This window comes from Capra hircus, chromosome 8, assembly GCF_001704415.2.
Source record: "Capra hircus breed San Clemente chromosome 8, ASM170441v1, whole genome shotgun sequence".
NCBI lineage: Eukaryota > Metazoa > Chordata > Mammalia > Artiodactyla > Bovidae > Capra > Capra hircus.
In genome coordinates this window covers 68,956,875-68,975,979 of record NC_030815.1, presented here as the reverse complement: position 1 = coordinate 68,975,979, position 19,105 = coordinate 68,956,875, and the positions used below count along the sequence as shown (strand labels likewise).

Here is a 19,105-nt window from a genome sequence, read left to right as displayed (position 1 = left end):
TCTTCACACACTACACCAGTGTATTTGTTTCCTTATACATGTTCTCCTACATTAGAGAAGGGGGGCAGGTTTTGTTCTGCTTTGGCCTGTGGCAGGTGACTTCATACAATTTGCTAATAGAAAAAATGATTTTTTAAAAAGGAAAGAATTGATTAATGTTTTTTTTCTTTTCTTTTTTTTTTGGCTACGCCACCGGGCATGAGAGATCTTAGTTCCCCGACCCCGATCGAACTTATTATGCCCTCTGCAGTGAAGGCATGCAGTCTTAACCACTGGACTGCCACGGGAGTCCCAGAACCGAGTATATTTAAGTGAATGGGTCTTATTTATGATATTTCCTAGTGTGGGGAAGTGATACTTAAAAAAAGGAGGTGTTAGCTGAATCTTTCAGACTAAAAAAGACAAGACGGACAACTGAGTTATGGAATGAATAATATTTGAATGAGAAATCTCCCTTCCTAGCTAAAAGTAGCTCTCTTCACTTAGGTAAATAATTTACATTCAAAATCATGGTAACAAAAACAAAAAACACACAAAATGACTAGCTCTCTCCTTATTTTCCTTCAAAGTGACCCTTTCAATAATTTCAACATTCCTGAATCTAGGGACAAGCTCCTTTTCTGGGTAACTGTTAAAAATCTATGTACAGACATTCACTTAAATCTTCTGAAGGATAACTGATTGAACTGTTTTCTAGGGGTTTTGCTATGTGTAACCTCTAGATTGAGCTTTTGCATTATAACAGAGAGGTATATACTAATCATACATGCTTATACACACATACACATAAAATAAAAGTAAATTCTCAAAAATCATACCTGTGGGTTTTCCAGTATTCGTTTAACACCATCAACAAGGTGAGAGAGAAACTTGGCCCTCTCTGCATTGTTGAATAGGGATCTTCTAACCGAGGCAATCTGTACTAAGCAGGATAATACCTAGAGCAGGGAACAACCAAAACACAAATGAGCAGAAAAGATGGTATAGCTCTTTTCATTACTCTTTCCCTTGCTGTAAATATTCTTCTTCTCTGTTCTGTCACCCTCTATCATTATAATGATATTAAAAAAAAGATCAAGGAGGGTATAGTTGAGGATATCTGAAACAGCTTTATTTAAAGAAAAATAAACGGCATTAGACCCTCAGTGAGCATAACAACTAGATAAATCCACAGTTTGGAAATTCATATAGGTATTATTTTTCAACCACCCCTAGGCTTCTTTGTGTTTAAGATACATACTTAAACTTGAAAATACCAAGCAACTGACAGTAAACAATGCTATAGACATAGTTTTTTTTTTTCTGTTTTATTAAGGCCTTTTTGGCTAATCAGGCTTTGCTATGTGGTGCTATCATGAAATAACCAAGGAGCTATGCTCGGAAGCAAACAGGTTTTACAGTGAAAACATTTTCCCCTTTCCCCATTGCGCTAGAATTTTGCATTCTGTTAGCCCCTCTCGATCTATTTTCTGCCCTTCTCCTCCCTAGTTTCCACTCCGGGAGGTGGACCTCTGTTAACCAACAGCAGAAGTAAATGTACTGATACAAGCAACACAAACTCATGTTTCTGCTAAAGCGAAGGTCCGCATTAATTTGGAAAAGTGACAAGACGACCAGGGAAGCAGTCTACGCAGAAACACTGTGCAAAACACCTACTGACGTTCCTTTACTTTCTCTGTATGTTTGGTACAACAACATTTTACACCAGCAATCTGAAGTATCAGAACACTGACTTTTTAGGACCCAAATGAATTTTGGGATTTGAGGTTAATTATTACTTTAAAAGAGAAACGCAGCATTCCCAAGAGCTTTCAAATTTTTATTAAGGACAAGTATGCAAATCTGCCTTTCTAATACAGCTTGTATTGATCACTTATATAACACAGGCCTGAGGGAGTTTCAGAAATCTCAGTCTTGACAATCTTCTACTAGATCATATAAGATGAATTCCCCACACTCTAGCCTGTGGCAATTCGAGGTACAGTACAAAGTCAGACACAAAGGGGACCAAAAGAACTTGACACCTGCAGCAATTTGTCATTAGACGGGAACAGTTTAAAAGGAATGAAGACTTTATAGTGAGAACTTTTAACTGACTAGCTTTATCTCAACAGGCTAGATAACTAACCCTAGTATTTCTAGGAAGAAACTTTACTTCTATGATTTTGTACAACACAATGAACATAAGGCTCATTCGCCACTGCTACATTCCAGAAATAGAAACTGTAGTCCTGACTCACCAGAGGTGAAAATGAAGGAGGGATGGAATGATAGAGATCAAAAAACAGCTGCAGAGTTGAAGAATCTAAGAACGCTGAAAGAGAAAAGAGCACATTACTGAATCGTCTGCACACTGGGGCCGGTGCATTCCAGTAATTGGGGAGCGTTATCTTCTTGCTTTCTTATCTTACAGAATGCTTATTTCCTTTGAAAGTGACAAACTAATGGGGGCTTTTTGTTTTCCTTTCTTTTTTCACAAAAGCATTAGTTTTTAGTTCCTCTAAGAAATGGATTCATTTTTTCTGATTCTCAAACAACGTAAGACAAGCAGGACTCTTCATAGCAAGAATTTTTATCTTTTAGGCACACAATACCAAGTACATGCACAGGTTCTTTGTTTTTAAAGCTAGAAATTCTCTCAAATGAGTAAGAAAGCAGAAGTCTCTAGGTGAAAAATGTAAGGTCAAACTCACACCCATCAGAAACTGGATAAACAAGAGTTTGCCCCAGCTGGGGGATCCTCCCAAGTGTAGCTCCCTAACTTTATAAAGACCCACACCAACCTCCCAAGTTTTCTCTAAGAGCAAGCAGGGGATCTGCCAGTGGATCCTGAGCCCACTCTGCTGACTCCAGGTAGAGGGGAGCAGCAGCATGGTGCGAGGGTGTGGCCGTGTTACCTGATCTCCAGCTGGTGGGGATCTGTACCGTGCACAGGTCATCTGAGGACTCGTCGGTGGAAGTGCCGATGAAATCAAAGTTTAGGCAGTTATGAGTGAGCTTGAGCAGTTGCATCAGCAAGCCATGCTGACTTTCATCATTCAAGTTCAGATTCTTTCCAGAAGCCTGTAAAAATGACCACATAATGAGCCCCAAACAGTCCCTCCTTTCTTCCAAGCTTGCTACCAGACTTACAAGGAGGCTGCTGAGCCAGAAAAGGAGGTGGTTCAGCACAGTCGAGTGGTGGTTCTCTGCCAGGAGATGCAGCACTTCTATTACCTTTAAAGTCCTTCCTTCACCACGAAACTCCTAGCTCCTTATTTACTATTAAAACATGTTTCATGTTCATAAAAACATGAAGCTAGTATTTAAACACACTCCCTCTTTGACATTTACTCTTTACATGCTGCAGACATCAAGGCCGCAGATAATTTTGAAGCAATATGGGATGAATGGTTACTTCATCTGCATGTTAGATGCTTTTTATTTATTCATCAGCAGTGTACCTGCCTACAGCTCAATAATGGCCCAGAGCTATGGTGACTATGAGATTCAAGTTTCTACCAGTTGTGACCTCAGGGACTGGCTGGTTCGTTTCTGATAGCATCAGTATCAGAAGAGGATTCAATGCTGTTTTCTCACAAGCTTTTTCCCCCTCCAGAGGGTACAACAGTTTTTACAAGGCAGCTTGCCCAAACTGAGGACTTTTGGGGAATTCTGAAGTGAAACTAGGTAGCTGAAGGAAAAGATGGATGGACATCATTAATTGGGACAAAAGAAAAATCCAACCTTGCTTCTCATATTACAATTGAGACACACTGGAAAACGAGAACAGGAACAATAAAACAAACAAAAACCCCAAATGAACATAAAAGCAGAGGGTAATTCCATTTGGCTTTCTGTATGGACAAAACATCCAAACACAGCTATAAATGTGTACAATTTACAGGTTAACATTTCTTCCTTAGTTCAAGTCTATCAATAAACGAATTGAAATACCAACTTTCTATTTTAAAACAGTTAATTTCCTTCGGTGATACTGTCTACCCCTTCAGGTTAGGAAATCTAAATGGATGTTAAAAATTCAAAATATGCTTTTCCTTACAGATGTTGCTTGTTTATTTGCTGCCTGTAACTCAGCTGGGGACAGGGGAGCCAGCCTAGTTTTAATGTGCTAGCAATGTAGTCTGAGCCTGTGTTCAGAGCACTGAGAATCAAACACCATAAAAGGAAGATGCTTTAACTCCATATAGGAAGATCTTATATGGATATTGAAAAGACCAAATAACAAAAACCTCAAGTTTCGTGGCAAACTAGTTTCTTTAAAATAGGAGCATGGGATAAGTGTTCACTTTCGGCTCCTTACCTAGGGGAACAGATGTGAAATCAGGAAATAATTCTTTCTCTCAGACTGGAAGGTCATCAACATCTCGGACATATATATTATGTGAGAGATGCATAAGCTCTCACGGGTCAGTGAAGAGCTGACATCTAACAAGTCCCCACTTACTCTGATTCTTTCAAAAGGAACCGGGAAGCAGGTACCAACATACAATCTCACCTGTTTTAGTAAATTGCACGAAAGTGTGAAGATATCGAATAATGATGAATCTCGGAAAGAAGAGGCTATTTTTCTGTGCTTGGTTAAAGGATGGGTGGTGTCTGCCTGTGCAGAAAAACAAACCAACACAAGTTTTAAAATTAACTGCAAAGAAAAAATTTTTCATGTACACTTCAAATAAAGTAGAAGGATTTTTCAATAAGATCAACAAAAATAACAAAATACGTTTTAAAGATTTAAGTTACTGTTAAACTCTATCTAGTGAGAGAATGAGGATGATGATAAGCAGTTAACAGCTACACAGGATATCATGTCTCTACCATTTACAGAGGGAAGATAGAAAGAAAGTTACAGTGACTCCACTGCAAGGTTTCCATGTCCTCTGCACTTAGGGAGGTAATATTTAACAAACTGTTGCAAGACTTTGTTAATAATTATTACCATGCTCTTTTGAGGCTGAGTCTCAAAAACTGACAGTCGCAAGGCTTGGATTTTGCTAAATAATCCAGTCAGAGCTGAAGTTACTACAGCCATGAATTTAAGATAAATGGCAATAGCCTGTAATACTCTCTTTTTTCACCTATTTCAACAAGCAGTCTATTCCACAGAAGTGAGGGCTTCAACTAAGGGGCTGTACTGGTCTCTCACTCCCCTGTCCTTGTCTTTTCAGTCATATTTTAAAGGTTTCTGTGGTCAGGGATTAAACCTCTTACTTCTTTCATATGTCCTCTATAGCTGACACATAGTACGTACTCAATAAGAGCGATAAAGGAATTTCAAGGTTGCCAACAGTATTTAGCCCAACCACTTACTGTAAGCGTAAGTCACTGCTATATACTGATCAACTCTTACAGGAGAGAGCTCATCTTCCTTTTGGCACATTATGGAACCTCCACCCCCCAATTTTATTTCTAAGTTCAAACTGGAATGGTAACAGAAATATGCTTTCTAATTTAAATCTAAAGCAAAAAAACCCCACACAATAGAAAAGTCAGTTGCACAGAGTTCAAAATATTCTGATTTTAGCCTCAGTGTCACTGTGTTACAAATGTCTTAGATAAAAAGGTATCACTAGATTATATACCAGATGCCGTATACAATCTGTTACACAGATCATAATCCAGAGAATTACATCTTAAGTACATCACACACATTTCTATTGCCTTCTTAAGAAAGATAAATACAAAATTTTGAAAAGATTCTAAAATACCAACAATGATGGATTTTGTGGAGCCAAGTTTCCAAAGGAAGAGCATTAACCCCACAATCTGTACATAATGCATGCTCTCTTATTACAAAGGTGTGTATTTGTGTGTGTTCAATTGTGTCCGACTCTTTGCGACCCCATGGACTATAGCCTGCCAGGCTCCTCTGTCCGTGGAGTTTTCCAGGCAAGAATACTGTAGTGGGTTGCCATTTCCTATTCCAGTTACTACAAGGACAGGAGTGGTTAAATAAGCAAATTAAGAGCATAGGCTCTGCAATAAGCCTATGTGGGTCTGAATTCATAAACTGTTTGTGGCCTGGTAACTGCGATACCACAGGCAAATTATTTAATCTTTATGTGCTTTAGTTTCCTTATCTAGAAAATAGCATAACCAGAGTCTCTATCTCATAGGACTACTGTGAGAATAAAATTAATATAAGTGCTTAGAACAGTGTCTGCCACATAGAAATCACTCACAAGTATAAATTATTATTTTAATAATTACCAATCATAGTGGGGATTGCATGTGACAGAGAACACAATATGGACTCCAGATTTTAATAGGCTCTAAGCTAGTGTATTTAAAATACCAACTCACAGTTAAATTTCTCAGGGTTAATTAAAATGTCTGCATAAGTATGAGCAATAGCAACAGTGATGCCAATGTAATTAATAGCTGACAGCTGAAGGGTGAGCTGTTACAATTAATTCAGGCCTGTTCAATAATTGTAACATTTTGGCCGGATACAAAAGTAAATGACTAAAAAATATTATAGCCAGAGCAAAAGAAAGCCACTGGTGTTTCCTCTGTAGTAATCTGTGAAATTGATGACTATTTAAAAAAATTATTTGATATTTAGCAGAATGTTTTGTGCATTCTGAAAAGATTATCAGCAAAATCTTTAATAAAGGCAAATAAGAACTGATTTTTGAATGATTATAAATACATTAACTTATACAGCAAAAAGAGCACACCAATGATGCTGGTTTCCTAAGTTTTGACTTAGGATCATTGTGCTCTTCTCTAACACTAAACATTAATAACCACTGAGGAAAGCTGAGATGAGAGAAAAAATATTCTGGAGATGGAAGGGCATCCGGACTTCACTCACAGAGGAAAACCCCATGGAACTATTTTGTTTCAAAAGGGCATTAATCACTTACCGCAAAAGCACACAACTGCCAAAAAAGATCATCCCACACACAGGCAGAAAACACCAATACTAAGTAAAAATATGGCACTTACTTCAATGAGGAAGGCTGTAGCACTTACTTGATTAATTTCATTGGTTAGCTGTGATAAAATCGTGACACCAATGATGCAGTATTCAACACTATCCTGGTTTAAAAAAAAAGGTAAGGCAGAAAGAGTTGGCCTGTGCAGCTTGATTTCAGCATCTGGAATGCAGTCATACTTAAACTGCCTAGACAAGGTATGAAAAATTGGTATTTTAAAACTGCTGCTTTGCAGGACACAAAATCTAACTGATAGACTGCTAAATCTGACTGCATCAAAGTTGAAACCTTTTGTACGTTAAAAATATCTACAAGCTTTACTCTATACATACTGCAGAAAGAGAAATTAGCAAATCACATTTGAGATAAAAGACAAATGAACGTGTAAGATATAATTTATATGAAAGGCTGTATACAAAAAAGGGCAAAGAACTGATTTAAAAAATGTACATAAAAAATGTACATAAAAAATGTACATAAATAGGAAGTTCACAAAAAGCAAAAATAAGTAGTAAATGAGCATATGAAAATTTGTCTCATTCATTACTCAAATGCTGAGCTACTAATTCTTTCTACCTATGAAACTGGAAAAATAAGAAAGCTGATCTCACAGGGTGGACGTACAGAGAAACAGACATATTAACTGTTGGCGGGAATAACTTTTTTTGAGGGCAATTTGGAAATATCCATGTAAACCCAAAATACACATAGTCTTCTTACTGAATAATTCAAAGCCTAGGAATTCACACTATAAACACACTAGCTCAAAGTATAAACACACACGAACACACATACACAAGGAATATTTACCAAAGTATTTATTTACCAGTCTAGATAAAGATAGTAACTAAATACTCACCTAGAAGAGTTAAATGAATTATAATGTTTTAAACTGGAATAGTATGTAAGCAATAGAAAGAATGAAGTAGGGTTTGTGCTGACATGTAAACATGTAAAACCAAGACATTAAGCATTAAGAAGATACAGAAGAAAATGTACCAAACAATTCCATTTGCAGATCAATATCTAAGTTAAGCGTATATTGCTTCACTTCTTTCTATTTCATCGAATATATACATCATACCTGTAAAAACCTTGTGACATCTGTGATTGCATTTCTGAAGACGTAGTCATCCTTCTGACAGTCAAACCAGCCCAACTTTGTGATCCTGGCATATAACTGGATAAGTGCTTGCGTCACAAAAGTGGCCAGCTTTGGCCGAGTGGCAAGATAGTTGAGCACATAGTTCCCTATAAAACAGAAACAGTCTACATCGGAGGTGGCTCCGCCAGGGAAGGGTGTGCGTTGTTTAATGTCTAAGAAGTGGTAAATCTAGACTCTTTACCCTAAACTTCCTTAATTATTCACACTATTGAGAAACAGGACTTTAAATTTAAGATTTACTAAACTTTCCAACTATGATGGCTTCCCTCATCACTCAGTAGGTAAATCATCTGCCTGCAATGCAGGAGACCCTGGTTTAATTCCTGGGTCAGAAAGATCCCCTGGAGAAAGAAATGGCAACCCACTCCAGTATTCTTGCCAGGAGAATCCCATGGAGAGAGAAGCCTGGCAGGCTATAGTCCATGGGGTTGCAAGAGTTGGACACGACTTAGCGACTAAACCACCAAACTTTTCAGCTCAGAATTGTATACGAGTCACAACGAAGAACCTGAAGTAAGGGAGCCTTGAATCTACCTCTTGATGGTTAAATAGCATGGTTGGCACAGGATTCAAAATCTTCAGCAATGTTTTTCTTAGTTACCAGTGATGGTGAAGACCAGGTAAAAGAAACTTTCTGAAAACAAAATGGCTAACTCGGGCTTTATCTAGGAGCAATTATATTGGGCCTTCTTCATTTTTAAGCCCAATTCTGGAAAGAAACTATATTCTAGATATTCTGTATGCCTAGCAACTTCAGAACATTATCAAACAAGCAACATAAATGTAACTATTACTAGAACATCACTAAACAAACTAAGAGAGAAAAGACAACTTTCTACTCACGAATATCTATCCGTTGTTCCAATGGTAGAGGGTTATTTGTGCGTGATACAAGCTTTGTAAGGCATGTAGCTGCCAGTAACTGGGAGTAAGATGACTGTGAAAAGAAAGGGGGAAAGGGCTTAGGATTCAGTTTTATTAAGTTAGTCAGTCAAAGTTTTTAACTTGGAGATCTGAGTTCAGATTTAAGAAAATTAATCAGCTTTGCTACATTTGATCGTCTGGACTTTTAAGGGTCTCATACTAAGGAAAAATGAGCCCATTCATCATCTGTGCTCATTAAGCTGACTTCAGTCATGAATAAAGGGAAGGATAAAATGAATGCCTGATCAAACTGAATCTAATACAAGTATCTGTATCATTTTGAGGGGGGAGAAGTTAGAGGAGATCTTTACAGAAAGATATTAAGCTCTATAGAAGACAAATCCCTTCTTTCATTTAAATCTAGAAATCTTCTTCAATAGCCTTGTTGTAACAATGTTTAAAAAAGTTTCAACTCATAATATTCCTATAGTATAGCATTAGAAAGAAGAAAAAAAAAAACGTAGAAGTAGTATTAGAAGGAACCACCGCCTTATGCTATGTAGTTAATCCCCAAATTGTATCTTACCATCAGTACATCTATCAATCAGCTACTGCTTTGGGGAATGTATATGCTGGTTTTAGTAGTAAATTCATAACAATTATTTATGAGAAAGAAAAAACTATGCCCTAAGCAAAGGAACAGCATTACCATATTCTCAAGTGTAGATTTTAATGAATTTTAACCTTATGGAGAAGCAGAGTATTCAATCTGATCATAATGTATAAGAAGGAGCCATGCGCAGATTTGAATTCCTCTGTGCAGCTGTGTTACATATAACATCACATAACAGGGACAGACTCAGAATCACCAAAGTGATTTAATCAAGGGTCGAACTGTAAGTCCTCAGGGCAGTAGGCTATCCATAGAGGCTATCCACAGGCATTACACATACCATCAAATGCTAAATCATTAAGAAGTAGACAGAGATTAAAGAGGAAGAATCCACTGTAATTGAGTCTTTTAGTATTGCACCAACCCTGTTTTACTCCAGCCTGCTGACTATCAGTGTGAGGAACTGGAGTTAACAGTGTCACAAATGACACCATGGGGCTTCAGTGGCAGTCAGATGAGAGCTAGTTGTGAATCTCCCACAGTACGAATCTAAACTGTTCAATACCAGAACCAAGTGATGGAAAAGAAATATAAAAATACTATATGCGAAAACAGAACAGAGCACAACCCAATCTCTGACCATGATGCTTTAACCTTCAGACACTTGGGAAAAGAGTCAACTTCTTTAGCTACTAAGGATATCACTTAGCCAGCTGTAGTCTGTTCTATTTACTGCATAAATTCTCTAACACTATTAATGCAAATTTTAAAATGAAGCCATTGAGAATTCTATACTCTCAACAAATTAATGGCCTTCCTCATTTTCACACTTCCTTCCCATCTCTGGCAGAGTGTTGGCTGCTGGTCTAGCTGGGATTCTAAACTCTCTTGATGCCCTTTCATGATACCCTGGATGGATGCTTGTCCTTCCTAAGACCTCCATCCTGCCAAAAATATTAACTTAATCAAATCATGTCTCATGAAAGCATTATTTTGATCACTGCATGCCATTTTTAAGCCTGAAGAGGTTCTAATTTCATTTTAAACACTCTAACTTCCTGTCATTTCCACTGTGAAGGAAAATTCCCCCCCCTGCACATCGAAGACAAAAAGCAGCAGCTGTGGTACAGGGGAGGAAAAACAGAGCAGACTAGGGATCTTAGAAGGTGACAGGAATTTTGTGGATAAGAAAGGCCATTTATATATAGCCCTGTCTTCTTTGTAAAAGGTGTGAAGTGATACTTAAGTGTAAAAAACAGAAAAGGAGTCACAGAAATTTGATTCAAGAATAAAAATTATAGGACAAAAATATACACTCAGTGAGATTTTCCTGATGACTCTGAAGGCCCTTTTTGCTAGTGTGGCAGGTCTGGTTTGTTTTAAAAGTGAAAATTGAGAAGGCAGAGGTACCTAGAAGAATCAAGGAACAGAAGTTATCACAATCCACCCCTAAACTTAGAACCAGAATATATCTTCCTAAACCTGCTCCCCTTTAGGATTTTTCAAATCTTACGTACACTTCCTCTTTCAAGGAGTAGCTGGCACTTGCTCAGGCAATCAGGGCTGTTGGTGAATTCAACCAAGGCTTTCTCTGCCTGAAGTCGAGTGGTCGTATCTGTTGTTTCATATAGCTGTTTGCACAGATTCTCTAGTTGGGCCAGGCTCTGGAAAAGATCAGTGAAAAAGAAATCAGTCCAGTCTACTACATACATAAGTCGACTATACACATACTGTGCTTGAAATTACAAGATGAAGATAAATAATAATCAATGAAGAGAGACTTGCTTCTCAATGTGGAGGAGAGTCTAGGTGACCTTTATCTAAAAATAATCACTTATAGCCCTCTTCATTTTATGCTTTAGAAGACAAAATGACAGAATGCCTAAAATCTATACACTTTTTCAGTCATTTGCTTAAAGTTCAGACAAAAACAATATATTTTTTCCTTGCAAATACCTATCCTAAGCTTTTCCAAAATGTTTTCAAAGAAAAATGCAGAATTTACTTGCTCAGGCATCAATTTCAAAACTGTGATTACAAAAGTCGTAACTGTAAAACTAAGCACATAAACACACAATGTAAGCGTCACACAGATCCTTTCATAGGTTGAAATATTCTCCTTTTGCCTGTAGCTATCAGCTTACAATTATGTGTACACGCAAAGATGGCCAACCTCTAAGTTTCAGAATGCAAGTACGCACCTTCCTCCCCGGGTCCCTCATGTGTAAAGTTCAGCAGACTCTCTTCTGTTGCACTTTAACCTCTTGCTTTGGTTCCAAATTTAAAGCGCAGGGTCAAAATAAATTCAACCTGAGCATGTGCTCAGTCAGAGATAAGACACGGGAAACGCCCCCAAACAAACCCTACTTTCCAAATCTTGAACCAGTTCCAGGGAGGCAGGAAGGGGATGGGTGTGTGCTTTGGTTAAAACCCCAAAGGGACACAAATTCACTTCCACTCAGTGTGGTATTTAATAGCAAAGGGGAAAGGAGTGAGTGAGAGTTCATGTAACGATCACCTTTCACTGACTGGAGAGGAGGGCAAACATCTGCTAGTTTTTAAAGGACCAGTTTGGACTTTAAGAAGAAATTTTGAACTTATCTTCTACAGCAGCAAGCAAGATCTGGTTTAAATAGTTCGAAGGATCCTACTACTATTAGAAATGACAATTCTGACAAGAACCAAAATAATAATTAGGCAAATCAACCTGTGTAAATACCCTAAAATATATCACACAGCCAGTCTGCCCAAGGCTTTTCATTATCACTTTACTTCACTAAGCTGGGACTTCATAAATCACATCTTTTCTACTAAGAAGGAAAGCCCTAGGGGCAGGATACCTATTTTACTCAATCTAATTAATAAATTTCAAACATTAACCTAAAGGAAACAAGAAAGACAGATGCTGACACTCGGATTGTCAGTCTCACTTCAGAAAGCCCTCCAAAGAATAAAAACAACCACCTTCACTGCAGAACAAAATAAACAAACCACTCTTCAAAACATCTTGGGACTCTGTTTAATCTGTTCCTCTCTGACTTGCAGGGGTCCCACTAAATACCTTCCTCAATTTGAAAGCACAGAGAAAACTGTATTCACAAAGCCAGATCTCAAGTGATGAAAGTTCTGTTGAGTAAAATCTGATTTTTTCATATAGCTTATAAACAAACACAAGGAATAGAGGATAAGGCCAATTAATTACATATACTCCATAAGACATATGTGCAAGTCAGTGTTATGTCTGCCACTACTGGCCAAACTCCCAATGAATCAGTTTAATTATAAATCCCCACATTCCTAAGCAAGAGATTAAATCTCCTTCAGGAGGTTTTTGTTTCAACCCAGCAGACTGGGTTTCACCTCCACCCCCTACCCTGCCTGTGAAATGATTAACTAAAGGGGGAACAAATTATTTAAAAAATAATTAACACAGAAGACATCAAAGGGTGGTATGAGGTTTCAGTAAGCAACAGCAGCCTCATAGCCTCCATAACGACCACTCACCACAAGCATCCTGAATAGAACTCCCTAAACGGTCAGGCTGCTTAAGGTATCATCACTTACTTTCCCTGAAGTCTGATCAGTCAGTTCCAGGAGCAACCCCCACCCTGGTGCCACTCTTATTTACATTTATTACAACAAAGTTGTTCACATGACGATGGCTAAGCATCTGTCACTGGTAGTTAAGTTCCTCACTGCTAAAAACCGAAATGCAGGTTATGGTGGGCTTTTTGGTTGTTGCTTTGTTTTGATTTGTTTTAATGTAGTAGATAAAAACACACCACAGGGTGAGTATGGTAATGAGTTCTCAGCTCAGGAAACAAGACCGTAAAAAACCCAAAGAGTAATTTGACCATTTACACAAACATTTAGAAGAACAAAAGCTTTATTTCTTTGTTTCCAAAAGAACAAATGGGAAACAATCTTGTTTTCCCAAACAATTAGTGGAAACGTCTAAAAACCACAGGGTGAACAGTCATTTTATTTGGGTTGCCCAATGAAGGAAAGGGGAAGCAAACATTTACATTTATGTTCTCTGGGATCCTAATGTTTTGCAAGCAAATCTAATAGTTAGATCATTTTGAATCACCTCTCTGGGGGATCCAGAATAAAACCATTTATCCTACAATTGTTTGATGAGCCACTGAAACTAGTTATTTCACATTCAGCACCACTGCACCTCACCCCCTGCGCAGTTCCTTCTCCCATTCAACCAGTTCTTATTAAGGACATCTATTACACGATGCCGGTTCAGTCACAGGAGAGACTCCAGAGAAGCAAGTCTATTTTCTATTCCTGAGGCTGCCAAACTGATAATTCTCAGAGAAACCTCCATCTGGTCCCACTGGAATATGAAAGCATGTTTGGGTGAAATCTTCACAAAACTGGAAAGCAATCTTCAACTAGAAAAGCACTACTTTAGTACAAGACACTCAAGACAATCAAACCTCCAAACCTACAGCACTTGGATTCCACCAACAATTCAGTTACAATGAAGGTATTAAAAAGTATTAAAAGAATGTATCCTATTATTTAGCAATAATGTTATTTTACACAGTTTTTAACTAGGATAGAGAAAAACACAGCTCAATTATTTTCATTTCAATATAAGGTACAATCAGTTGAGACTTCAGGCCTCCAAAATTAATGATTTATCTGAGGAGCTGCCTGTACCTTTTGGGAAAACGAAGATTTCTGTTTCTGCATTAGATGTTATACTAACTCCAAAAAGCATATCCTAGAACTTATTTTGTCACATTCTGCTTTTTTTTAAAAAAAAGCCTGACAGTATATATTTTTAAATTAGTCTCACTGCTTGGGGAAAAAAAATCCACTTGGAGATTTCTAATCAGAGACCAGGATACTTGTTTTTAGGAAGGATTTGATGACATTCCTAATATTGCTGAGTAACGACTAGAAAACAACCACAAGCCTCGGATGACTAGCTTCTCTGCAAAGCACATGCTTGATCTGACTGCCACCCAAACCACCTGAAATGATCAGAAGCACCACTCTAGTACAAAGTGTGACGTACACCCTAGATCCAGAGGAGCGCTCATGAAGGGTATACAGTCAGAATTACCAATTTGGTAGCTGAATTTTCATGATCAGGATGTCTGAAATTTGACAAAAATCAAGGCACTTTCAACCTGTTCATAAACTCCATTAATTTAGATCTTCCTTAGTTGGAAGTTTTCTGTGTCTTAGGAAAAAACTGTTAGGTAAATCAAAAGATGCATACTTAACCTGCCAGAAAAGAAATGATTTAAAAAGTGTAAGGCTAATAAAATTGATTTGATATACTAATTACATTTTATTTTTATCTATTTGATAAGGCATTCCTATTGTCAATAATGAATATTCAATAATGAATATTCAATCATCATAGATAATGTTTTTAAAAACTCCTAAAATCCAGTAATAACAAAAAAGCAAGTGGCAGAGAAAGACAAAATTTGCCTGATTTGACTTATAAGTGGAATCCAAAACAAAATGATACAAATGAACTTATTTACATAATAAAAATAGAGTCACAGATGTAAAAAACTTCTGGTTATGAGATTGGAAAGCAGGAGGTGGATAAACTGGAAGAAGGGGATAACTAATGAGAACCTGAGCTTCCCAGGTGGTGCAGTGCTAAGAATCCATCTGCCAATGCAGGAGACGCAAGAGACATGGGTTCAATCCCTGGGTCAAGAAGATTCCCTGAAGGAGGAAATGGCAACCCATCCCAGTATTCTTGCCTGGAAAACTCCACGGACAGAGGAACCTGGTGGGCTACAGTTTGTGGGGTTGCAAAGAGCTGAACACGACTGCATGAGCGCACACACACACAGCAGAATCTACCATAGCACAGGGCAAGGCACTCAAGACACTGTAATGACCTACAGAGAAAAAGAGTCTATAGAATATGTCATCTGCGACACGTGTTAGCAAACTCATAAAGGAAAAGCTGTATGAAAACATACCGACAATTATCTTTAGGAGACGAGATTATGCGAGACTCATAATTTCTTTTCTGTATTTCCCTAAGTTTTACATTTTTGACCACAAGTAGATATTGCTTATAAGCAGGGAAAACCCCCCCAACAATTGTACGGGTTATCTTTTATAAACTAACTCCTCTCAACAGGAACATATTACTATTGATTAATAGCTGATCCTGCTTCCAATCAGAATTCATAAAACAAATTTATAAAATCAAGAAAGCAATAGGCAATACATTCTAAAAGCTGAAATTTGAAAAAGTATGTCAGTGCTTATTGCTATCAATACTTTTATTTTGTTCTTACCCATAATAAATGCTGATGGTTTGACGGTTTGAATATCGCATGACCCAGGTACTCTACTCCTATATATATACCCAACAGAGATACATGCTTAGTTCACCAAAACACTTGAATAGGAATGTTCATGCCAGCACTAAATGTAGTAGTTTCCAAATGTGAAAGCCAAATGTCCATCAATAGTAGTATGGATAAATGTTTCATTCCTTAATGTGGGTACTGATTACAGAGGCATGCTCATTTTGAGAAAATCCATTGAAGTGTACATTTATAATCTGTGAATTTTTCTGTACACGTCATACTTCAGTAAGAAGTTTTTAAAATGAGACACAGTTCTCCCCAAATTCTTCACATATTTACTCTCGTCTTTCTTTCTTATACTAATGAAACAAGTCCATTGGTAACTGACAACCACATCAGATCTAGAATGCGTTAGTTTTACACCAGTTTCTGCTTTTAGAACTGTAACTCTCATTATTTGTTCAGGAAATAAATAAAGTAAGATTTTTGGATGCATGAGGGACATTCTTTTTCTGAGAGGACTAAGAGAGTAAGTAAAGCTTTTTGGTTGCAGTTGCTGTGTAATGTCTACTGCCATAAAGCAAGATAAAATACGTACTTTCAGTAGGCGATAACGCGCTGCCAGGGCCTTGCGTGCATTAGATAAGGATAGCATGTCTCCTAACATATGAGACTGCAAAATTCTACACTTAGCTTCAAAATATGAATCAATCTTCACTTGTAATAAACACATATGATGTTTGCACTGTGGGTGACACACAGCTAGAACACATGTAAACAAATCATTTCATGAGGTAAACAGCCAGACTAACTGTGCCTGGCTTATTGACTTACACATTTAACTCAAGAGCTTTTATTTAACATGTCACTAGAAACCAGTTCTGGTTCCTTCTCACAGTCATTAAGAGTGCAGAGGAACGAAAGCTGCAGCGTAAGCGGAATCCTCTGAAGTATGGGTTTCAAACTGGTAGTCTCACACTGGCCCATGCACATTTTGGCTGTTCACCTTACACTGTTCAATATGGTTCCCAACGTTTCATGATAGTATCTGGTTTTCTAGTTTCCCATAAAAAACTAGCAGATCTGATTACCTGGGACCTGCGTTTTCAAGTGTCACTAGTCAAATGACAGTAAGAGCACAGTGCTTCCCTCAGGGCAGGCTCTCGCTAGCTGACTGCAGGTCGTAAGTCCTGGCCCCTGACGGAGTTTCTTCCACCTGCTGTAATGCAATTCTGTCTCCTATCAGTGGTCCACTTCCAGATGTCAAAGTTAAAAAGTAATGAGCATATGGTATTATAAGAGACTCTGACTTAATTTGGGGGTACTAACTCCTTGCCAACTTGCAATTTGGAGGGGTTCCCTCATAGCTCAGTTGGTAAAGAATCCGCCTGCAATGCAGGAGACCCTGGTTCAATTCCTGGGTCGGGAGGATCCGCTGGAGAAGGGACAGGCTACCCATTCCAGTATTCTTGGGCTTCCCTTGTGGCTCAGCTGGTAAAGAATCCGCCTGCAATGTGGGAGATCTGGGTTTGATCCCTGGGTAGGGAAGATCCCCTGAAGAAGGGAAAGGCTACCCACTCCAGTATTCTGGCCTAGAGAATTCCATGGACTGTATAGTCCATGGGGTTGCAAAGAGTCGGACACGACTGAGCGATTTTCACTTCACTTAGTAAATAACAGTGTGACTTTGGGCAAGTTTATTTCCTGGAGCTTCAGCTTCCTCACGTGTATAATTTGACAAAGATACTGCCAGTTCTAAATTCCATGCTTCTAATTATGTAAGTAAATCAGATTTAAAAGGTAGCAAATATTAAAATTAAAAAGATCATGAAAACAACTGGCCAAACTTTTTAAAACAGGGAATTTAACAAAAAAATAAGTCAGGTTAACACTTCCACACATCTCTCTAACACAAACGCCAGTGACCTAGCAGCAGGAACAAGGATCCTTTTTGAGTGAAGGTTCAGTATAACCTGAGTTAAGACCTCAGATATCAGGCAAATCCCCACTCCCCTGTTTATAAGCTGTGGGAGTGTGAATAAATTACTCAAATCTTTCAAACTAGTTTTCATTTCTTTTAAGTAGAAATATTTATCTAACAATGCTGTAAAAGCTAATGTAGTAATACATGTACATTCCTAATTACTGAGTTTATTACTTGCTATTATAGAATATATTGTCTACTAAAAAGTGAAGAACAATAGGTTTTTAAAGCACATGCATTACAATCTACAATTTCTTCTACAGAGGTATCATATATACAGAGGTATCATATATACAATTTCCTCTACAGAGGTATTATATATATATATATATATATATATATATATATATGTGCTGTGTGCCTAGTCGCTGTTGTGTCTGACTCTTTGTGATCCCATGGACTGTAGCCCACCAGGCTCCTCTGTCCATGGAATTCCTCAGGCGACAATAATGGAGTGGGCTGCCATGCCCTCCTCATTTGTGTGTATATACATATATATACATACAAATTTAATTATATTAATCCATTTTCAGCTGTGATGGGTCTTTGCTGCTGCGCAGGTTTTCTCTAGTTTCAGCATGTGGGTTTCTCACTGTGGCTTCTTTTGCTGCTGAGCACAGGCTCTAGGGCACGTGGGTTTCAGCAGTTGTGGCTCCTGCGTTCTAGAACGCAGGCTCAGTGGTCGTGGCCCACAGGCTAAGTGATTCCACATTCCTAGCATGTGGAATCTCCCTGGACCAGGAATCAAACCTGTGTCTCCTGCATTGACAGGCAGATTCTTTACCACTGAACCACCAGGGAAGCCCTAGAGGGGTTCTAGATGCCTTCCTTGCCTTGAAGGGCTACGGTACAGGGTACATTGGGCTGGCCAAAAAGTTTGTTCCAGTTTTCTTACGGAAAAATCTGAACGAACTTTTTGGCCACTTCTGTATAACTGCTTCTCACTGTTCGTGGGTCCCATATTTGCAAATTTATCTACTTGCTAAACATATTTGTAATCCCCAAGTCAAAACTATCAGCAACTGTGTCATTTGTGGACAGGAACAGAATGGTGAAAATTTTGAGTGGCCTGACATATGTTTCTCAGCTGAGGTCAAACAAAGTAATGTTTTTGCTTTAGTTCTCATAACTTAAAAAGTGTCTTTCCTGTAGTTTACTTAATGTCATGTTTTTTGCAATTTGGGGCTTTTTGTTGCCAATTATGCTGTTTAAAATGGCCCCATGCATAGT

At 38.1% G+C, this 19,105-nt stretch overlaps 1 protein-coding gene across 3 annotated transcripts in view; it reads right to left on the bottom strand.

Annotated features, from left to right (window-relative positions):
- The window catches only part of XPO7 (exportin 7), an 89,895-nt gene that overhangs the window by 23,831 nt on the left and 46,959 nt on the right, over nt 1-19,105 (bottom strand). Inside the window, exons 1-9 of one of the 3 annotated variants that reach the window (XM_013966097.2) lie at nt 11,785-11,837; nt 11,101-11,247; nt 8,950-9,043; nt 8,026-8,192; nt 6,952-7,044; nt 4,499-4,603; nt 2,898-3,063; nt 2,241-2,314; nt 819-938 (exon numbers count right to left, since the gene is read on the bottom strand). In XM_013966097.2, coding sequence (XP_013821551.1) covers nt 819-938; nt 2,241-2,314; nt 2,898-3,063; nt 4,499-4,603; nt 6,952-7,044; nt 8,026-8,192; nt 8,950-9,043; nt 11,101-11,247; nt 11,785-11,805 — 987 coding nt within the window. In that variant the 5' untranslated portion in view covers nt 11,806-11,837. Of the gene's footprint in view, nt 1-818; nt 939-2,240; nt 2,315-2,897; nt 3,064-4,498; nt 4,604-6,951; nt 7,045-8,025; nt 8,193-8,949; nt 9,044-11,100; nt 11,248-11,784; nt 11,838-19,105 lie in introns of those variants that run through there. The other 2 variants (XM_005683969.3, XM_018052255.1) reach the window with 2 other exon arrangements.